The sequence below is a fragment of the Salvia splendens genome, chromosome 1, assembly GCF_004379255.2.
Source record: "Salvia splendens isolate huo1 chromosome 1, SspV2, whole genome shotgun sequence".
NCBI classification, from domain to species: Eukaryota; Viridiplantae; Streptophyta; class Magnoliopsida; order Lamiales; family Lamiaceae; genus Salvia; species Salvia splendens.
In genome coordinates this window covers 46,824,847-46,848,346 of record NC_056032.1, presented here as the reverse complement: position 1 = coordinate 46,848,346, position 23,500 = coordinate 46,824,847, and the positions used below count along the sequence as shown (strand labels likewise).

Below are 23,500 nucleotides of genomic sequence, written 5' to 3'. Positions count from 1 at the left end.
GGATCAATTTTCTATTGCTAACACTCAATAGTAGAGTAGAATTATTACCATGTTTATGCTCTGGATTTGCTTGCTTTTGTTTTGAAACTAGTTTGAATTAGTAGAGTAGAATTATTACCCCCTCCGTCCCAAGGAAGATGACCATTTCCTTGAGCGGCTGCAACTTTATTTTGTGTGTTAAGTGGAGAGAGTAAATAAGAGAAAGGAAATAAAGTAGAAATAAAAGTGTTTCAATTTTTAGTAATGAGTCATCTTGATTGGGACAAACCAAAAATGAAAGTGGATCATCTTTAGTGGGACGAAGGGAGTACCATATTATTTTATTTACACCCCATCAAATATAAGGAAGAATTGGTAGATATTGGCAATGTGTGGATCACAATTATTTTTCTCAGGCTAGTTGAATTGTATATCATTTTGGATTTTTCTAAGATAGTTTATTTATTTATTCTTTTTAGCAAAAACTTTTTTTCCTCTCTTACTTTATTCTCTTCACTCTAACTTTTAATATATCAATTTTTTAATTTATGTGCTCAAAAGAAATGTTTCAACTATCTTGAGACGGAGAAGTAATAAATAGGAATAAAGAAGGGAAAGAATAAGTTGCAACTTTTTAGTAGCATGCACACCCATAATTAGTGCACTGGAAGTGGAAAAGTAGTATAGTATCTAATTTAATTAGACTATCTTCCAATTTACCTAATGTAGTTTTGACTCATGCATCACTATGTTCCAAGATGAAGACACCGCTCTGTTTTAATTGGTCAATTCTAATCAACTGTAATTATTTTACTAATTAATTTATTTTTTAATGAAATTGATGTAAATCACTTCAACGTTGATTGAATATTTAATAAGGCCAGTTTTCTGTATGGGATCCAGTGTCATATGTAGTAATTTTTTGTGTGCTACAAAGTTTAACTATTACTCCATAAATATTGTTACAATATTTTATGGAGTACTTTACCTTTACAATATGTCACATGGCTTAATAATCATTGAATGTTACACACACTCCAATCCAATCCAATCCAACATATAGTTGTATCACAACGAAATTTGGAAATTGCAAGGCTGCAAAATTTGATGAAATATGAAATCAAGAATTGTAGTGCTGCTGATACTATGTATCTAATCTCCATTTCATGCATAAATAAACAGCTAATTTTCCCAGCTTCCGGTTTGCTGAAATCCGAGTCATTAAATTTAATTCCACCTCCTACTAATCTGAGCCACCTGCTCTTCGGGATACTGGGGTCCGAAAAGGCGTGGCGCCACCGCAGAATCATGGTGGCGCTCTGTTCCTGGACAAACTCCCATCGGAGGCGTGCGTGGTACACCCACTCTCCCACCTTACAGAGTCTCGGACGACCTCAGGGCACAGAGGATGGGTGGTGATGGGAGACGACGATACCATATTTTTACGTGGATAATATAGTGGAGGTGTTGGCGCAGATATTGATTCTCAGTCGGAGTTTCTAATGTCTGGTTATTGATTCTCATTTGGTGGAGCTGGGATCATCATGAGTTATCCTTTTGCCAAAGCATTGGCTGAGGATATGGATGGTTGTCTGAAGAGATATGCATACTTGTTTTCTTCTGATAACACAACTAAAAACTGTATTGCGGATATCGGGTTTGCTATCATCTCACCCACTTTCCCTCCACCACATGGACCCAATATTTCCGTCATCTGATGAGGCTTGCACCAGTCGAGAATGTTGCAGCAAATCATATGCCACCACAGGCAAAGCAACTGGACGGTCTCGATTGCAGATGCCCCTCCAAACATTCAGGCCATGGATCAACCGTCCAGACATAAAACCCCTGACAATCATATGGCGGAAGTCAGGCTCAGGGAATGCATGTTGGATGAAATAATTGCTTAAATCAAATTTTATGGGATATATATATATGTAGGATGTTGTAGTGTCTCTTTGTGAGATTTAGTATATGAAATTACTCGAGTTGCCCTTTATGTTGGATAGAGTTGTTAATTGTTTAGATATCAAAATCAAATAGTATTAATCTAATCTGTTAAGAGTACTGTGCCCGGCATGAAAACACAAAAGAGTTAGAAATTTTGGATAAGAAAAATCTAGAACACAACGAGGCCAAATTTAAACATACTAGAGCCCGTATTGTAATTAGTTTTAATTTTTTATGAATGTATTAACAAAGGACCTATTTTAAGAAGCGTTAAGCTTGTTCATATATACCATCTCCAACCAGATCACGTTTGCGGTGGAAAACAAGCTATATATATTCGTCCACTATAATACCAAATGCGAGAACGCAAGTGTTGGTATTAAAAGATTACTTGTTTATCTGTATTGTTGATTAGCTTAAGTTCAAGGGGAGTTTTATATCATATCAAATGTTATATGCATCAATTCATTAAATCATACTTATTGTTGATTTCAAGAATCGCAGTGCATAAACATTTCCCCATTGCAGAAAACCGAATTACAAAGCCGAGTCCGGCAGCGTATCCTCCCATTGCTTGCTCTCTTGTCCGCTTCCGTCACAACTCCCTTTCGAGTAAGCTAAGGTTGTCAATCCATGTATGCTTCTCATCAAGCTGAAATTGAATCATAGTATAATATACTACTCCACATTACTCATAAGAAATTGAGAATCAAAAGGAATTTTACTTACCAAGTCGATACATGCAACTCCATTGAGTTGAACAAAGCTCTCAACAAACGGAAACATATAACTAGGGCAATAGACGTCAAGAGACTTACTTCAACTTTCTAGTGGTACGATTAAACACAACAATCTCCTTTGGCATGCTGCTTCAAAAATGCACTAAATTACCATCCTGCGAAAGTTGAAACAGCTCCACAATGTATGGAAAATAGATTCTCTTGTCCATGATCCATCCCTCATGATCCAAAATTCATAGTCACGAATACTAGGAACTGAATGAGCGTCTTCATCCTCCCAGAGTTTATAAGTACATAACAACCCTTTATAGTCTAATAAAGGGTCCAAGCCAGATTCAGGTGCGGGTAGAGTGGAAAAAGTTTCAGTAGTAAAGTCGAAAGCAAGGATAACATTGGACCAAGGAGCCACTTTTGGATATGCTAAACAATAACAAACCCCATTTATGCAAGCAGAAGCCCTTCCTCCATCGATAATATCAAACTCAAACTCACCAGTGGAAGGTAATGGTATTCACTTCCAGGAATTAGTTTTGAGTAAGTACAAGTGAATCTGACAACTTGCGTTAAGTCTATCACCTTGACCACCAGTTTTTACAAATTGCAGCAGTTTGTAATCTTGGGATCTATGGTCAAACACCATTTCATACCTTTCAATAAAACATTCAAGGTGAGGTTCCACAGAGGATCTTATACTCATTTGTTGCCGGGTTCCAAAGAGCCTGACCCAACTTGCCATCACTAAGATGAAGTAGACCATTACAGATACACCAAGTGAAATGATAATCTTTTGCTAGAATAGAGGGAAGATATAAGTAATATTTGGGTGAGATGGTGCCATCTATCTCTAGAGGAAAATGCAACAAAAAATGCACGTCTATCACGAGTATCTTTAAACATGACAATAAGATTAGGCTCAGGCTCAGGCTCAGGCTCAGGCTCGGGCTTAGGCTTAGGGCAGATGTTTTCTTTCCAAAACAATGGTGTAGTACATTTTGTCTCTCAGGTAGACCATCGTCTCCTATCCCAAACTTATCTAGATGCATCAAAATACAAACATCAAAATTAATCAAATTATTTAGAGATGATAATACAAGTACAATCTAATTAATAGTATTCAGAAATACCTGGTAGCTTTTTCAAAAGTTTTATGTCTTTGCGTTTGAAAAAAGAAAGGAGACGCTGTCTGGCACTCGGCTCTCTACAAATAATTGATCAGAGTATTTATTTAAACAAATACAAACATGCAAGTTGGAGAAAGAAATTAAAAAAATTAAAACCTGCGGAAGATTAGAGATTCGGGCCATATATAAATGGGTAGAAGGAACACGAACACGGCCACTTTCAGATCGAACACGCCTCAAGAGAGGAAGGCTAGCAAAGAGAGAAGCCGTGCCTTCTGCCAACAGTGAAAAACTTACAGAAGCGCAGAGGCGGAGAAGAAGATTCTACTTATTAGTTAACCTAATTTAATTAGTGGGCTGACCCATATTAATATAAATATATACACATTTTTATTCATTAGTTCAAATGATATTATTCATAATTCTACATATACATAATTGGAAAAAGTCACCTACATAAATAGGTAGGTTTTACTTTTCAAAATTAAGAATTATTTATTTTAAACTAATATTATACATAATGCTAATATCAAACTAAATATGCTATCAAATATAACAAATAATCGTTAAACATTAATAATTAAAACGATACTACAAAATATGGAATTCTACAATTGAAAAACATAAGCTAAATACATAAAATAAAAATTACTCCGAAGACTAATAATTAAAATTATAAAAACTTAATCTAATCAATAATCATAATCCGGTAAATCTTATTATATTATTTAATTTTATTAAGTTATTGTTAAAGTGTCATGGCATTAGCTAGTGTGTAATTTAGATAAAATATGTAGGTATGATTGAAAACTAGGAGTATAAAAAGTAAATTAATGGAGAATATTCTTTTGGATTTGAGTTTAGTGTAAGTGGTTGAAGTAAAAGCAATTTTTAGTGTGTCATTTACACTAAAATGAGTTTGAGTTTAGTGTAATGGTTGGAGATCCTCTCAGAACGACAAGTTATTGTTTTGCAAATTTACTAATAAAAATCTTTAAAAAAATTAATAATAAAAATCTTAAGCATACTAGGAATTGTAACAATCTAAACTCTTGATATCAATATCAATATACTCGGATGATAATCTTATACTGTGTATTTAAGTTCGGTTCATGGAAAAGATTGCGACTGAATTTCAATCATAGATAAAAAGTAACTTCACCGTGAAGCTCGAAATCATTGGATCAGACGATCAGATATGTCGCCTTCGTGTTATGTTGACCTTTTAGTAGCTAATGACTGAAGCAACATAAATTTTTAACTCATTAATTAATCACTTAAATAAGTAGTAAATAAAAAATTATTACGATGATAAACATGGAATGTGAATAGATAAGCTACACCAACATGTTGCAATTTTTCAAAGCAAAAAAATGCTAATTGATGCATTGGAATTCAAAAAATAGTATATTTGGTGTATCTTCCATTTAACCTAAAGTAGTTTGGCTTCTGCATTACTTAACATCTAGTTTGTGCTATTAAAGCAATATCCTTATTCGTAACACGAAAATATGATACTATAAACTAACACGAGAATAAATTAAAAAAATAGTAAATTTACCGACCGAATATTTCGTCGGTATCACTGTTTAACGATGGATTACCAAAGGAATATGATATAAATTCACACAACACATCTTATATTTATGTTTTATAATGTCCATCCAATAAAGATTAGGGTTGGATTCGGATGGATACTTGTAAGTTGTAACATGTTACCAACTAATAGTAATTATTCAAATTATTGATTCTCTATTATTTAGTACTAGTATTATTTAATTATTATCTTATAGAGTCTGGTGTCATGACGCCCACTCTACCCTTTACTATCCCTCCACAACTTCGACGATGTGGATGCATGCATTATTTTCACTATTCTAAAATGGTGGTATAATATTATAAGCCATACATTTCTTTCGTGTTAGTACAAAACTAAAGTTTGAACAAACCCTTTATCTTGACTTTGGATTCATCAATCCCAATAATTATTAGTGAATAGATATGTAATGTACTCCATTGAAGGTCATTAATGGCCCAAATATGGGATTATATATTATATTCACTTAATATGATTCCATTCATTCAAAATAAAAGAGACGAATTTCTTACTTATCATACACATTGAATGTATTAATATTCTAAGATCCTTCCATTCCTTCCACGCTATTCATTAAATATTACTAGTAAAAAGGATACGTAAACAATAAATTATATAAACGTGAATTAAGCCTAGTTGGCATTAGCATACTCATATATTCAGATCTTTAATTTTTAAGGTAATTTTTAATTCATGGACATATCAAAATTGTAAAGCAAAATGAGATATATATTTTTTATTCTGAATGGAGGGAGAATGTCACATGGCATGGCGTATCAATAATCTTTGAATGTTATACACTCCAATTCAATATATAGTGTGAAAACAGAATCTCAAATTGTATCCAAAATATGAAGTCAAGCATTGGAGGGCAATGCAGCACGCTGCTGATTCTATGCCTCGCTCTATACCTAATCACCATTTCATGCACAAACAAACGCCTCATTTTCTCAGCCTCCGATTTCTTCAACCCGCAGCTGAAATCGGCCCAAGTTTCCGAACCGACTAATCTGAGCCACGTGGTCTTCGGGATACTAGGCTCGGAAAAGGCGTGGCGGCACCGCAACGCCTACATAGGGTCGTGGTGGCGCCCGGGTGCCACCCGAGGCACCCTCTTCCTAGACAAACCCCCACCGGGAGAATGGTCGGCGTCACTCCCGCCTTACAGAGTCTCGGACGACCTCAGCGGGCTACTGAACAAGTCCAATATCCGGCCACAGAGGATGGTGCACGGGATCATGGAGGTGGTGAGGGAGATGGGAGATGAAGAGTTCAGGTATTAAAATTTTATTTTTATAAATAGTCCTCCTTAATTACCAAAATAAATTTATGTTTGTGTCAGGTGGTTGGTGATGGGAGACGACGACTCGATATTTTACGTGGATAATATCGTGGAGGTGGTGGCTAAGCACGATCACACGAGATATATGTACCTCGGGGGGCAGTCGGAGTTTATAATGTCGAGTTATTGGTTCTCTTTCAACCAGGCGTTTGGTGGAGCTGGGATCATTTTGAGTTATCCTCTCGCTAAAGCTTTGGCTGCGGATATTCACAGCTGTATCAAGAGATATGCATTCTTGAATTCTGCTGATAATACTACTAAAAACTGTATTGCTGATATCGGAGTCAATCTCTCTCCCCAGATGGGGAGTCACCAGATTGATCTTCGTGGCGATATATCTGGTTTGTTGTCGTCTCACCCTCTCACCCCATTACTCTCCCTCCACCACTTCGACGTCGTGGATCCAATATTTCCGACCAGGGACCGTTTCGAGTCCACGCTCCACCTCATGACGGCTGCCGCGGCCGACCAATCCAGGATGTTGCAGCAAACCATATGCCACCACAGGCTGACCAACTGGACCATCTCGATTGCTTGGGGTTATTCAGCACAGATATATGAAACAATCTTCCCGCGCAGCTACCTGCAGATGCCCCTCGAAACATTCAAACCATGGGTCAACCGTCCAGACATAAAACCCCCTCTATACAAGTTCAATACGCGGCCCCCCTCGAGAGACCCTTGTGCAGCCCCCCACAGTTTCTTTCTTGAGGTGGTCGACAAATCGGTTGAGCGCAGTGAAGTTATCACCACATATGGTCGGGCGTGGCCTCGCCCTCTGCCACCGTGCTCCTCTCATTCTGCAGATGGTATCAACATGATTCAAGTATATTCACCCGCCGCTAGGCGGAATCACATGGATAGATGTGAGTGTTGCGACATCATCGGAATGGACAATCTTATGGCGGAAGTCAGACTCAGGGAGTGCATCGTCGGTGAAATAATTGCTTAAATAAAATTTCAAGAAACAATAGTAGGAAGTTGTAGTGGCTTTTGTATATGAGATATGAGGAATCACATAACTGCAAATTTCATACACAAATATTCCACTTTGCCACGCAAATTATTGAACTTTCATAGACCACATTTTTACCATTTTTCAACTAATATATTCCTTTCAAATAAAGGAACGAAGACCGTGTATGTAGATAAGCTGCAAAACTGCTATCTCTTCCCTTATTTGCTGTCTGTGAAATCAGCATCAATGACATCGCCTTCGGGTCCCTTGTCTGAAGATTCTGAAGGGGAAGCGCCTCCGCCTGGAGTTGGGCCAGCCCCGGGTCCTGCTGCACCTGGTTGATTGTACAGTGACTGGCCAATCTGCATGACTTCCTGATTTAGAGCGGCCATGGCGTCCTTCATTGTTTGGGTCGAACCTCCGGAGATTGCATCCTTAAGTTCTCCAAGTTTCGCCTCGACCTTCTCTTTTACAGGGGCCGGAACTTTGTCACCGAGTTCGTTCAACTGCTTCTCCGTTTGGTAAACCACCGAATCAGCCTGGTTCTTGGTATCTATGGCGTCTCTCTTCTCCTTGTCTTCCTTGGCAAATTTTTCAGCTTCACTGACCATTCTCTCCACCTGGAGTTCAGTTCATCCCGAAGAATGTTAATTAATCATATACGGGATAAAAACAAACTGATACAAGTAGCAAGGACAGTTGCTTAATCATGTTATAGGAGTGTTAAGTTAAGCAATCTTAGAAAAACTCACCTCATCACCAGGCAATGTACTAGCGCCAGTAATAGTGATATCTTGCTTCTTTCCAGTTCCCTTATCAATGGCAGTAACTGAGAGGATTCCATTTGCATCAATATCAAACTTCACCTCGATTTGGGGAACACCACGTGGGGCAGGTGGGATTCCATCAAGGCGGAAGCTGCCTACAGATCTGTTGTCCCTCACAAACTCTCTTTCACCCTGAAGGACATTGATTTCAACAATGGTCTGACCATCAGAAGCTGTTGAGAAAATTTCTGATTTTGATGTGGGCAACGTAGTGTTTCGCGGGATAATCTGTCATCACTCCACCAAGTGTTTCCAGCCCCAGAGATAGAGGTGTTACATCCAGAAGGACAATATCACTCACATCTCCAGATAAAACACCAGCCTAACCAGATAGAGTCAGCAGGGAAGGAGGGTAAACGACAAGGTTAATTACAAGTCACCAAGATGGGATATAACTACCTGAACAGCAGCACCAAGGGCAACAACTTCATCAGGATTGACAGTAACATTTGGGTCTTTTCCAGTCAATTTCTTGACAAGCTCCTGGACAGCTGGGATACGCGTGGAACCACCCACCAGGATAACCTCATCTAAATCACTGAAGGAAAGCTTTGCATCCCTCAATGAATTTTGGACAGGGGTTTTTAGTCTGAAAAGGGATACCATTACTCCAATATGATGCAAATAGACGTATATAATAAATATTTGCACTTATGTTCTGATGAACTGATGCAGCAAGGTCACCTGTCAAGCAAATCTGAGCATAGTTCCTCAAACTTAGCTCGTGTAAGTGTGGTTTCAATATGTTTAGGGCCATCTGCAGTGGCAGTAATGAAAGGCAAACTGGCAAAAAACAGAGAAACAAGATGAGCATGTGCATGTGCATATTCAAAATGTTGAAAAAAAATTTGGAAAAGATATAAACATGCCTAATGTTAGTTTGAGTCAAAGATGAAAGTTCCATTTTGGCTTTCTCTGCAGTCTCAGTCAAACGCTGAAGAGCTTGTTTGTCCTTCAGTAGATCTATTCCTTCATCATTCTTGAAACTTGCAGCAAGCCAATCGACAACTCTCTGGATAAATAAGACCACCATGTCAAATAACATTGACTAACCAGCATTTACTCACTGTGTGTGCGTGTGTGAGTGAGAGAGAGATCCAAATCCAATGAATCAGTAGCTAGGAGTATAAACCTTATCAAAGTCATCACCGCCAAGATGAGTGTCCCCAGAAGTAGAAAGCACCTCAAACACTCCATCACCAACCTCAAGGACTAAATCAGTGCCAGCAGAAAACAGTTACTATTAGTCTTCCCAGAGAAAACACCTTTTAAGCTTCATATATCTTAATATCATATCAACTTGTGTGGTTAACAAACTTACATGGTAGAAAAAGTGCATGCCACGACAGTATTGACATATGCAACACATAAACAAAACTTAAGATGGATTCAACGACACCAAGACTCAAAATTGCTTTAGACAGGACAGCTTAAATGTAAACTTTCCTTATATCTGCCAAAGAAATCATCTCAAACATGTAGCATGCACATTTTAACAGCAGCGTATGAGACCGAGAAGAGAGGCATTGAGACTGAGAAACAACATAGCGCAGGATTCAGGAAAGAAAAAAAAAAGGACATGAGTTCCAGAACACACTTATCATAACTGAAACACAGAGTTACATTACAGCAAGATCAAGAACTATGACGACCATAATGAGTTAGAGAAAGAAAAGAAGCACATGGTACCTGAAACATCAAAAGTTCCACCTCCAAGGTCAAAAACAAGAATAGTTTCATTGCTTTTCTTTTCAAAACCATAGGCCAATGACGCAGCTGTGGGTTCATTTATAATGCGGAGAACCTCTAAGCCAGCAATACGACCGGCATCCTTTGTGGCAGTCCTTTGAGAATCATTAAAGTATGCAGGAACTGTAACTACGGCTTTAGTAACCTTGTCATTCAAAAATTTCGATGCATCATCCACAAGCTTCCTCAAAACCTGTCAGGAACAAGGGAAAGTTACATGAGATGAAATGTACAAGGTACCATCTTTGCAACAGTCAAGCACTCAGAACACACTCAGCCAAGAATAACTATATTCTATTAACACAAACTAAATCTAGGTAGATAACATATGCAGACTTAATGTGAATGTATCTTATCTAAGCACTAATGAATTAAGGTGATTTAACTTACAGTGACAGAGCTAAGAGCAACGACAACTCCACAAGCCAACAAGATTCTACAATACGATACTGATCAAAGAAATGCATCATACAAAATTCAAAGCAAACTGGAAGAAAAGGTAAAATATAAACCTGCGCGGAAATCTCCTCAGCTGCAAACTGTTTGCCGATTGCGGGGCAGTCAAGCTTGACGTTGCCGTTCTCATCCCTAACGAGATTATAAGAAACCTGCTTGGCCTCGTCATCAACCTCCGACATCTTCCTGCCGATAAATCTCTTGACAGAGAAGAATGTATTCTCGGGGTTCACTACGGCTTGCCTCTTGGCAATCTGGCCAACCAACCTATCGGCATTCTTAGTGTAAGCAACCACAGAAGGAGTGGTGCGCTGGCCCTCGGCGTTGGTCACGATGGTAGGCTTCCCTCCCTCCATGGCCGCCACGGCGGAATTGGTGGTCCCCAAATCAATCCCCACAACCTTCTCCGCCACCACGCGGAAAGTAGAGCCTCGCCAGCCACATCTATGCTTACTCTTCAGCTTCAATCCCAAGGGAATAGAGCTGCTGTTGCCGAGAAATACACTTCTGTTGGGATTATTTTTGGTTGAGTTCGCGGCTGTGAAATGAGCGGCGGCGCCGAGGGCGTGAATTTGAGCGGTTGAGGAGGCCATTTTTGCGATCAAGAGTTTGGGAAAAATCAAATGCAGATGGCAGAATTGTTCGACCAAACCCTAGGCACAAATGGAATTGGAGACTGGGACTTTGGTAGGGATAGATAAGACACAAGTAGAAAGAATAAAAACATAAAATGTAACCCTAAATTCCAAATTTTAGGCATTTATGTATTTATGGGAATAATAAGAGATCCAACAATTTTATATTGATCCAATTATTGGAAGGATAAATAGCTATTTAAATCACCAAGTTTTGTTAAAATCTAGTTTATCCATAAATTTTAAATCTACTAATTAAATCATGAAGTTTCAATTTTTCTAGTTTATCCCATGAGTCAATTTTTAGGTGTAATATTTGCATCTTTACATTGAAATCCACTTGAAATCTTAATCCAACTTTAAGATCGAGCTCCTTGTATAATACACGCATCTTTTTCGTGTTTTAAATCTCAATCCACATCAACAAAGATTCCACCTAAAATTCGACTCATGGGATGAACTAGAAAAATTGAAACTTCGTGATTTAATTAGCGGATTTCATACTTTGTTGAATAGATCAGATTTTGACCAAACTTGGTGTTTTAAATGACTATTTCCCTTATTGGAAATTTGATTGTTTTGACTTTTGAATCGTTAATTAAGTAAAGTTTGGTACTTGGAGGTAGGGTGATTAAAAGATTGAATTTTTTGAAATTTTATCTAAGTGAGAACTAAATTAATTCAAGAACTTTTTGTTGATAAAACCTAATTATTACTTAGTTGGTGCACAAAATATTACTTGGGCCAAGACAAATTATTATAAAGAGCCCATTTAATGCAATAGATTAGCAACATTAGGCCCATTAAATAGAGCCCAACAATTGTTCTACATTATTAAAATTCCAAACTTTCTAACATGATTGGCCCAACTAATTTACTCGAAAACTGAATCTTTTGGATTCATAGAACCAATAATGCTACAACGGGTATTAAGTGGGTTGATGCGATTGACATTTCATTTCTTTTTCTTATAAGGGAATCGATTGACATTTCTAGTTACACGATTAACTGTTTATAACATAATGATTTATACTATTGATATAATAAAAAAAATGAAATTATGCCTCAATTCGTGAATGTTGGGTAAATGGCATTCCTCTATTAAGTGTCCTAAATTGATTTGATACTAGTTTTAAGAATGGTAATAAAAAATTGGTAGAAAAAGTTAATGAAGTATGGATATGGATTCCCTGTCGTGCTAAAAGCCACAGCAGGGGTGTTGTGCACAAATACACACATATTTTATTCATAAAAAATAATATTAAAATATTAATTTTATTTTATATAAAATAATATTAAAATATTAATTTTATTTTATATAAAATAATGACTTGTATGAAACAACACCCCCTGCTATGGCTTTTAGCACAACAGGGGATCCAAACCCAATGGAGTATAGGTCCTACTTTTATATGTTAGTTTTAAAATAGAATGTGAGTTAAATGAATTAGTGAAACGTGTGATCCATTGCAAAAAGTAATAAAAAGTAAATGAGACACCTAATTGTAGAAGGACGAAAAAGGATACTTGAAACACTTAATTGTGTACCGAGGAATATAAAACAAGCTGCACAAAAACATAATACTACTCCCTCCGTCCACCATTAAATCTCCTATTTTTCATTTTTTGTCCGTTTAACAATAAATGTCTCATTTCACTTATATTATATTTGGCAAGAGGACTCACGTTCCTTGAACATATTTTATTATAAAACCAATATATAAAACTTTTTCTAGTATCACTTTCTTTTATAAAGTTAAACAAATTCTTAAAATTCAAGTGGATGAAAAAGAGATATCTAATAGCGAATAGTAGGAGTATTAGATATTCATATTTACTTATTATTCGCATCAAATATTAGCGTCGTCTAGTGGCAATTTCAAAATTTTATTGTTGAATTACATGAATAGTTAAGATATTAATGATGTAAACTTACTTATGACAAGTAACTAACAGTCTCATATCAATCTGTCCTTCATCTAATGGTCGATTCACCAGCCCTAGATTGTATTTACGACACCTTTTAATACGTTCATGTGGGCATCTAATTGAAGTTATTTTTTCATAATTGACCTCTACTTCTCCTAAGCATTTATTGACTTCTAATTAATACAGTTACCTTTGAAAAAGTGGCAATTAATAAACGAATTAAAATCTGAAAAAATATATTCCATGCTTTGTTGTTATGAAAAGACAAAATTTTACTCCAAGTACTCATTTAAACTTAAAATTGTAAATTAATTAAATATAACAACAATGTAATTAGTAGCCCTGATTAGATTGGTGAATCCAAGTATCTAACAGCCGCGTTTTATCAAAAACAAATTAATATTGCTAGACTTTTTATCAAAAAAAATTTAAATATTGGAATAGTCAACGCATTTGACTATATTTTATCAATTCAGTACAATGACAGCAATGTTTAATTGCATACAAAGTTCGCATCAAAGTAGTGAATTAATGTTACATCTTCGGTAAGGTATATTCGATAAGGACACGATAAAGGTTAAGGTTGGGTTCGGATTGGATACTTAAACTCGTTAATAATTATATTATTCAAATTATTTTATTCCCCCTTTACTATTCCTCCACAACTTCGACGACGTGGATACAATATTTTTCACTATTATAAAATGTTGGAATAATATTTTTCTTATTAATATTCTAAAGATCCTTCCATTCCTTTCACTCTATTCATTAAATATTACTCCAAAAAGGATACGAAAATAATGAATTGATTATATAAAGGTTATTAGGCCTAGTTGGCATTAGCATACTCATATATTGCGATCTTGATTTTTGATCTTGAGGTCGCCCTAAAATATATTCCTTTATCCATGATTTAGAATATATTTTTATCTATTCGAGTTTTAAAATATATAGAATATAAAGAGAAAGTGAATTGAGAAACTTTTATCTATATAAATAAAGTTTTAAATCGTAAATATATTTCAGATAGCTAAAATGAGATATTTTTTGTGAAACGGAATGAGAATGGCACATGGCAGCATGAAGTATCAATAATCTTTGAATGTTACACACTCCAATCCAATATATACATAGCGCATGTTTGGTAGGGGAGATAACTCATCTAGGGATGGAATTCCACGAAAAAAAAAGACATGGAATTCCATCCCTAGACGAGTTATCAACCCTACCAAACATGCTATATAGTATATAGTGTCAAAACAAAATCTGAAATTGCATAGTGCATAATGTTGGAGTTTTATTACGTTAATCTCATGTTACCCAAATCTGAAGAGTGAATAAAGCTAACTCAATCTCACGTAAACTCGTTTCCGTTGAGTATATGCAACGATACATACATGTTTACATATTTTTATAGGCTTAATAATTTATGCCTCGATTTTTGGAGTGATTTGCAAAAGTGGTCCAAATTTCAGAAAATGTAACAAAATATTAAAATTCATGGAATTGCAAAAATTTGTGGAAATTCTATATAAAATTTTTTATTGTACCCGGAGTTGAACGATTTCTATAAAGCTACGAAAGATTTGATTGGAGTTGAATTTGACAAGTTTTAAGTGTGTAATGACCGTGAGTAAGAAAGAGAATTATATTTACTAAGTATTAGTAATTTATATTCTTTGTCCATTAATATTGACGAAGGAAGTAGTAAATCGGAGTTGACGTCATCACAAAGAAATGAAGAAGCATTGTTGAATTATATATATAATAAAGTCCGTAGAAGACAAAATGTATAAAGAAAAATGTCATCCTCCCCAAAAATGGATGTCTCATGCAAAACCATTGCCCTTCTCTTGCTCATCTTCTACATTATCTTCGTCTCCCTCTCCAACCAATACCCAAACTGCCCCTCCACCTCCGCCGCCTTCTTATCATCCCCTTCCCTAAAAGCGCAACAAACAACGACGTCTGAAACAACGCTGGACCACCTGGTGTTCGGGCTGGTGGGGTCAGAGAAGGCGTGGCACCACCGCAAAGCCTACATCGAATCGTGGTGGCGGCCCAACGCCACCCGCGGCCTCCTCTTCCTGGACAAGGCCCCCACCGGCGACCTCCTCCCCTGGTCGGCGGCGTCCCCGCCGTACAGAGTCTCCGAAGACCTCACCCGCGTGCTCAAGAAGCGCGACGTGGTGGCGCAGCGGATCATCCACGCGATCATGGAGGTGTACAGGGAGGAGGAGGAGCACGAGAATCTGCGGTGGCTGGTGATGGGCGACGACGACTCCATTTTCGTGGTGGATAACATGCTTCAAATGTTGTCCGGGTATGACCACACCAAGTATTACTACTTCGGGGGCCAATCGGAGTTCATCTTGTCCAATTACTGGTACTCCTTCAGCCAGGGATTCGGCGGCGCCGGATTTATCATGAGCCTCCCTTTGGCCAAGCTTGTGGCCGCGGACATGGACAACTGTCTCCTCAGGTATCGCCATCTTAACGCTGCTGATAAAACTACTATGTCCTGTATTGCTGACATTGGAGTCAACCTCACTCCCCTCAAAGGAATTCATCAGGTCACTACTCTTTTACATTTCTCACTTCACACAATTCATTGCTTTTTCCATCTCTAATTTCATTCAACTTCATCATTTTAATTAAATCTGTCTTACTTATTTCTCAATTCTAAGTCTTCCGAATTTTGTTCTATATTTAACTTAATGACAATTAAGTCTCTATTTTCCACTCATCTATATTAATTCTGAATTCATTATGTGTCCCCAAATTCTACAGTAGGAAAAAAGTCCACTTCGTAATTAAATTATTTAATTATGCCTCGCCTGACCTAATAATATAGGGATGCGAAATAACGAGACAACTAGCAGGATTCTTTCGCATTTTTCTTCAAAAATTCACAATTTTGATTAATGTTTTTTGAAAATGATGAAAAAAATATTGATAAATGAGAGTGCGAGTTTAAAAAAAAACACGATCGAGTTACATATACGTGCGGCTAAACTTATTTTATCATTGAAGGAATTGTAAATCCTAGTGTTGATTTAAGTAATTGCGGTAATTAAGTACTCCGTAGACTTAAGTAGTACTCCTACGTACGTTAGTCTGCATGCATAGAGCATTCATGCACTAAATTATTTGATGTCACACTAATTATTAATTACTTCCAAGTTAAATAGCATTATAGCAAGCTTGTGTGAAAGTAGTAATTATGTAGGATATGGACCGTGTATGAAATAATTTAAAGATATTTTATTCACTCAAAGTAGGATCAAGGTTGGCTACGACTGTCCTAAAATCACTTTTAATTCGTATAATTTCTAATTATGCATCTACGTTTGTAGCCTCTTTTATCTAATAAGAGTAAATTAAGCTATGAATCGTAATAAAAGTTGATAATATATCTCGATTAGTCTCTACAGTGCAAAGATAGAGGTCGATATTACGACATGGAGTAGTATATCTCACTAATATCTTGTCTAATTATGGAATGAAACACACAGATTGATTTGCGAGGAGACATATCCGGTTTCCTATCATCTCACCCCAAATACCCTCTACTCTCCCTCCACCACTTTGACATGGTGGATCCAATATTCCCCAACATGAACCGCCCGGAGTCCACGCGCCACCTCATGAAGGCAGTGGCGGTCGACAATTCCCGCATGCTGCAGCAAACCATCTGCTACCACCGCCCCACGAGCTGGTCGTTTTCCATCTCGTGGGGATACTCTGCCCACATATACGAGAAAATCTTGCCGCGGAGCCACCTACAGTTCCCCATCGAGACATTCAAGACGTGGCAGCCCAGCCCCCGCCGCCCGTATTACATGTTCAACACGCGCCGCCCCTCGCGTGATCCTTGTCAAGCCCCTCATATGTTCTTCTATCACACAGTCCGAGCCACCGCAGATGATCAAATTCTCACTGACTTCTCTCGGGCCTGGCGCCGGGACTTGGCGCCGTGCTCGTCTTCCGGCAATCACTCCGCCGATTCTATTTCCAGAATCAAGGTCTATTCACCCGCCACTAAACGGTTTCAGGTAATTTTTATACTTCCTCAATCACTCCATAACCATTTCTGAACTCATATCTAATTTTCTATCTTGTCTTTTTTCAAGGTTGATAGGAGTGAATGCTGCGACGTAGTTCGGATAGATGGAGAAGAAGCAGAGATTAAATTTCGGGAATGCACTTCACTAGAGATTATTGCTTAATTACCAATTCAATGAGTAGTTGATACATGAACCACAAAAATAGGCTTTATTAATCTATTGAAATTTAAGACAAAATTTCCTCTTCTTTTTCTCATTTTTTATGTCAGACAAAAGTTTTTGAAGCCAGTACATGAAAGAATGTAGCCAAACTTATTATCACATAGTAGTATTTGTCAAGGATGGTTATACGCACACATAAAAAATAAAATGACAACCTATATTCTTTACAAAACACATGTAATTAAGCAAAGAGACACAGTATACAATGCTGGCATGTAACTGAAAACAGGGAAGCCTGTTTTAACACATCCATGGATCATTATTTTTCGACAAATATCGAGACTTCAACGTGTTGAAAAGTAAAATTGCGGAAAATAAAAGACTATTGCAGAAAGTAAAAGACAGAGATAACTTTAAAGACTACATTGTGATTGACTTAAATTAATTCTCTTCATGGTTACGCCACCTTTTATAGACTCTAATTCTAGCTATACATGGAAAATATATTCTAATTATACTAATATCCTTTTTATTTGATTTTCCATAATCTTTAATTGATCTCCCTTGTCTTCTTATTCTCCAATTAATTAATTTCCTCATTCCAACACTCCCCCTCAAGTTGAGTATCGAGTTTTTCAACACTTAACTTGCACGATCTTTAGTTTGATTAATAGTTTATACTCGTATTTATGAGTTCTTCGATTTCCATTGACAGTTTATGCTCGTGTCATAGAGCTTCTTCAATTCATCATTGATAATTTATACTCGTATCAAAGAGTTATTGAAAGTTTAGACTCGTTTCAAGGAGCTCTTCATTCATCATTGAAATTTTAAACTCGTTTCAAGGAGTTCTTCAATTTTTCTTCATTGAAAGTTTAGACTTTTATCAAGGAGCTCTTCATTCATCATTGAAAGTTTAGACTCATTTCATGGAGTTCTTCGATTTTTTGTTGACGGTTTTAACTCGTGTCAAGGAGCCAATCTAGACAGTTTTAACTCGTGTCCGGGAGTTTGTCTAAACAGTTTTTACTCATATTTAAGAGCTATCTTAGATAGTTTTTGCTCGTATCTAGGAGCCATCTTAGATAGTTTTTGCTCGTATCCAAGAGCCATCAGATAGTTTAGACTCATGTCAAGGAGCTAATTCAGTCAGTTTTGACTTTTGTCGATGAGTTAATCTAGATAGTTTTAGCTCGTATCTAGGAGCCTATTTTTTCTTCTTCATTGATCTAGTTCTTCTTCAGACTTTGTTTTAGCAAAAGACATTCAGTCTTATTGCAATTCTTCAAGCATTTGGGAATATTATTCAATCTTCTTCAAATAAGAAATTGATTTGCAATTCCTTAGAACTTGAGGAACTGCACTCTGTCCGGTGAGTTTCTCCTTGGCTGTCCAAACCTTCCCAATTGCTCCAAATATTTTAATGATCAATTCCACATCTTCCTTGGTTGCTGCATCCTCCATAGATATAACAGACCCAGCCACACCAATAGCAGCTAGGGTGTTGATCTTCTCCTTTCACGGCTGTTCTCTTCTCCAGCCAACTGATTATCCACCTTCGTTGGTTTTCGGTGACTATTTCCATGGTATCAGCTTTCCGGTGATAGTTTCTCCCCCTGTGACGGATTCTACTTGAAGCCGACAAAAGCTGTCTCAGGATATTTGGTCTCTCAAAAGAGATTTGAGTTTCGTTTTTTAATCTGCCGCTTCTTCTTCTCCAGACCATTTCTGCCTAAAGCTATCTTCTCTGGCATAGGCACTGCTCCAATCATCTCGAATAATTATCTGGTTGGGGCTAACCTCTCCCCCTCGACCGGATAATTCTTCGACTGCTTTGTCTCCTTATCCGAATGCCCTGCTATTGTCATGGCAAGCTTCTCACGGGCCATTTCGGCGGTACTTCCTCAGGCCAGATCTGATTGTTTAGTCGGATACTTCCTCTCCCCCTCGGCCAAACAAACTGAGAACTCCTTCTTATCTTAACTAATTTTGTTATCTATTCGGCTGTAGTCAGCCTTCTTCTCTGGCTGTTTAGTTCCTCTCCTCCTCAACCGAACAATTCGTCAAGACAAGTTTCTCAACCTCCTCGGCTTTAGTGGCTTTCTCAACGGCCTTTCTCATAATTCCCCATTTCTTCAACCGGGGATCTAATTTCGTATTCTTCGATCTGATCCCGAACTTTGTATTCTGCTTGTTCTTCATCATCAGAGTCTCCAAAAAACATCACGAATTTATGGGGCTGACTGCAAAAATTGATCCTCGTCTTTCTCATCCCCAGATACAATGTGACTCCTCGCCTGATTCACTTCGTCATCCTCATTAGCAACATAATGGTTTTCTCCAGATCGTTCTGACCCACTTTCAACTGCATCATGTCTTCTACTAGTTACAACTCGTTGGTCATAATCCTCCTTATCATCACTCTCTGAATACCTTTCTTGACTTTGTTCCCCTTGGTTACCTGTCTCCAATTCCCGAGAGCTTTTATCTCTCTCATCTTTAGGTTCACCCTCACTCTCAATTTCTGCCTCTCCTTGACCTTCAACTTCACCTTCACCTTCAGCATCCGGTCCTTCATCCCCTTCATCAGAGGCATAATCAGGTTGGCGATTGGACTCGTGCTCGGATTCAACCTCCTCCTCTTCTTCGGATTGGTCGCCAAACAAATTCTGCATCATCTGATGCCGCTTCTCCTCTCTGACCATTGGCACTGCGTGTTCTCTGTCTGTGTGAAATTAGCGCGTGACGGCGGCGAGACAGAACGAAGAAAGTGCAATTTAACTATGGGTTTTATTTATTTTTGATTTTTTTGTTGCAATAGAGGCATGGAAGGAGAAGGCCAGGCTATTTCTTTTTTGTATATATAGAGACAGTGATCGAACCTGCTCTAATACCATGTTGAAAGGTATCGAACCGGCTCTAATAGTATGTTAAAAGGTAAAATTGAGGAAAATAAAAGACTATTGCAGAAAGTAAAAGATAAGTAGAACTTTAAAGACAACATTGTGATTGATTTAAATTTATTCTCTCCATGGTTACACCACCTTTTATAGACTATAATTCTAGCTATACATGAAAAATATATTCTAATTATACTAATATCTTTTTTATTTGATTTTCCATAATCTTTAATTAATTTCCTTCTTTATTTTTGTCATAACTTCCTTCCTTGTCTTCTTGTTCTCTAATTAATTAATTTCCTCGTTCCAACACAAATTTTTTTTAGAAAAAACTTGAAACTTTTACAAGAGCAAACAGCTTTTGAAAAAACATTGAAAGCATATAAGGTTGAATCAAAAGTTGTTTTGTTTGAAATTCATTAACATTGAGAATGAGGATCCAGGCAAAGCAATCTGCATATACGAAGATTTAACCAATCAGTTCATATTGTAAACGCAATATAAAGGTACCACCTGGCAACCATACACGTAGCATCATATGCATTATAGATAGGGTAATTCGAAAATAAAGCAGCATACCACATCAGCAAATACAATTTCCAGCTCATTAATTGAACAAGTTTTCCTTACAGAGTCTGGAGAAATCAAAAGAATGTCAGGCCATAAAATGTAGTCCTAGTAAAAAAAACACACATGAAAAACAGCATTTACGCCACATTCAATGCCAAAGGTCGAAATACCTCAGAATAATCGATCCAGGTACTTTACTCTGCCTTCCTTTCACTCACTGTTGGTTGCGGCAGCATTTCGAAACAGGGAGTGTTTATGAGATGCGAGAGGATTAGGAATGCAGTGGTGGTTGTAATCGGCATTGCAGAGGTGCGCCGCTCTCTCTACTCTCTACATTACATTACATTACATTACATTACATTACATTACATTACACCTTGTGTTTTCACTCTCTTCTTAATACTACTACTATTTATTTTATTAAGCCTGAATTTCAACATTTGGCATAGTGCTATGGTTTCACCATATCAAAACTTTCCATCACATTTCACCCATATGACTAACTAATTTAATGGTAGGTAAATTTATTTCGATTTGTCTAACTTTACCTAGCTACGTGTATAACTCTTGTACATGAACCTATAAAGTTCGATGATGCGCCAGCATCCACAAACTCAAGAAATTTCCCTCTTTGTAGTGAACTATCTTGTTCTATATAGCTGTCCATTTAGAGCTAATTATAGATGTAGCTCTCTTCTCCACTCCCATGGCTTCCCTTCACTCCTCTCCCAACCACAAAATCACTTCTTCCCACCACTTCCTTCCACCACCCACCCAAACGCCAACAAACCTCAAACTATACTTCCCCAACAAAAGAAAATTACGCGAGCCATCGATTCACACTATTACAAGCTGCTCAACTCTCTCAAGCATCGAAACAGACTCTCGCCCCCTCCACCAAATCTGGCGCGAAATCCAGGGCCAGAGCAACTGGGAGAAGCTTCTAGACCCCATGAACCCCCACCTCCGGCGAGAAATCATCCGCTACGGCGAGATGGCCCAGTCCTGCTACGACTCCTTCGACTTCGACCCCCACTCCAAATACTGCGGCACCTGCAAGTACGACCCACCCCGCTTCTTCCACCGCCTCGGCATGTCCGACCGAGGCTACACCCTCACCCGCTACCTCTACGCCACCTCCAACATCAACCTCCCCAACTTCTTCCAGAAATCCACCACTAACAATAACAATATCTGGAGCCCCCACGCCAACTGGATGGGCTACGTCGCCGTCGCCACCGACGACCACGAGCTCCGCCGCCTCGGCCGCCGCGACGTTGTCGTGGCTTGGCGCGGCACCGTCACCTACCTGGAGTGGATCCACGACCTCAAGGACATCCTCCGCCCCGCCCACTTCCGCGACGACCCAAACGTCAAGATCGAGTCCGGCTTCTTCGACCTCTACACCTCCAAGGAGAAGGAGCAGAACTGCGCGTTCTGCTCCTTCTCTGCCCGTGAGCAGGTCCTGGCCGAGCTGAGGCGGATCATCCACCGCTTCAGGGGCGAGGACCTCAGCATCACCATCACGGGGCACAGCCTGGGCGCGGCGCTGGCCCTGCTCAGCGCCTACGACGTGGCGGAGGTGAAGCTCAACAGCGGTATCCCCATCACGGTGTTCTCCTTCGGCGGGCCTAGAGTAGGGAATTTGAGGTTCAAGGAGCGGTGCGACGAGCTCGGGGTCAAGGTGCTCCGAGTGGTGAACGTGCACGACCGGGTGCCGACGGTCCCCGGGATCATCACGAATGAGAAATTTCAGTACCAGAAATACCTAGAGGATGCTATGTCTTTTCCATGGAGCTACGCCCACGTAGGTGTGGAGTTAGGTTTGGATCACACACACTCCCCATTCCTAAAGAACACCATGGACTTGAGATGTGCGCACAACCTTGAGGCGCATTTGCACTTGCTGGATGGCTACCACGCCAAAGGTACACTCTCGTTTACGTATATTAAATAAGTAAAATCTACGTAAATTCATCCTATAATAATACTATCAGTTGACGACAAACTCATACGTGCATATACTTAGCATATACTTTATCTTAATTTAAGTAATTAAATGGAGTACATTAGTTTGTCAAAATATCGACAAATTGACTTGTGTATATCCAACAGGTGAAAAGTTCTGGTTAGCGTCCAAGAGAGATGTGGCACTGGTGAACAAGAGCTGCGACTTCTTGAAGCCGGAATATGGCGTGCCGCCAAATTGGTGGCAGGACGAGCACAAGGGGATGGTGAGGAGCGGGGAGGGGCGGTGGGTAGTGCCAGAACGGCCGAGGATGGAAGCGCATCCGGCCGACACGGCCCACCACTTTGAGCAAGTCATCAAGTATGCAAAGTAGAGGTGGTTGTTTTAGGCGTGATGGGAAAATTGGGGATGGTGTGGTGTGGTGTGGTGCCTACTCCACTACCTTATTTCGTGGCTGTTGTTTTCTTTTCTCCTTTGTTGTTCGGTGCACTACTGTATAGTCGTGCTTTCATGAATTAGGGATGCTATATAAGTGGAATTCTTGCTTCA

The 23,500-nt window shown here is 38.6% G+C and overlaps 3 protein-coding genes, 1 long non-coding RNA gene and 1 pseudogene across 5 annotated transcripts; 3 read left to right on the top strand and 2 right to left on the bottom strand.

The window, feature by feature from the left end:
• Nucleotides 1-2,445: 2,445 nt before the first annotated feature.
• On the bottom strand, nt 2,446-4,083 carry LOC121804319. The gene is made up of 4 exons (XR_006051121.1): nt 3,947-4,083; nt 3,794-3,867; nt 2,659-3,702; nt 2,446-2,581 (listed from the first exon to the last, which is right to left on the bottom strand). It is a non-coding gene; the product is annotated as an uncharacterized LOC121804319 (long non-coding RNA).
• Nucleotides 4,084-6,238: 2,155 nt separating this feature from the next.
• LOC121792789 lies at nt 6,239-7,681 on the top strand. The gene is made up of 2 exons (XM_042190881.1): nt 6,239-6,663; nt 6,730-7,681. Exons 1-2 carry the CDS (start codon nt 6,239-6,241, stop codon nt 7,679-7,681), a joined length of 1,377 nt encoding a protein of 458 aa, XP_042046815.1.
• A 46-nt stretch (nt 7,682-7,727) lies between these two features.
• LOC121756926 lies at nt 7,728-11,438 on the bottom strand (annotated as a pseudogene).
• Nucleotides 11,439-15,098: 3,660 nt separating this feature from the next.
• Nucleotides 15,099-17,643, top strand: LOC121802729. Its single transcript, XM_042202425.1, has 3 exons — nt 15,099-15,856; nt 16,799-17,338; nt 17,417-17,643. Exons 1-3 carry the CDS (start codon nt 15,104-15,106, stop codon nt 17,510-17,512), a joined length of 1,389 nt encoding a protein of 462 aa, XP_042058359.1. The 5' UTR covers nt 15,099-15,103; the 3' UTR covers nt 17,513-17,643.
• A 3,952-nt stretch (nt 17,644-21,595) lies between these two features.
• On the top strand, nt 21,596-23,500 carry LOC121802718 (phospholipase A1-Igamma3, chloroplastic-like). 2 transcript variants are annotated; one of them, XM_042202416.1, is made up of 3 exons: nt 21,596-22,389; nt 22,423-22,910; nt 23,098-23,500. In XM_042202416.1, the coding sequence occupies exons 1-3, from the start codon at nt 21,689-21,691 to the stop codon at nt 23,322-23,324; spliced, it is 1,416 nt and encodes a 471-aa protein (XP_042058350.1). In that variant the 5' UTR covers nt 21,596-21,688; the 3' UTR covers nt 23,325-23,500. The 2 variants fall into 2 exon arrangements, with proteins under 2 accessions (XP_042058350.1, XP_042058342.1); XM_042202408.1 differs by having other exon boundaries at nt 21,596-22,910.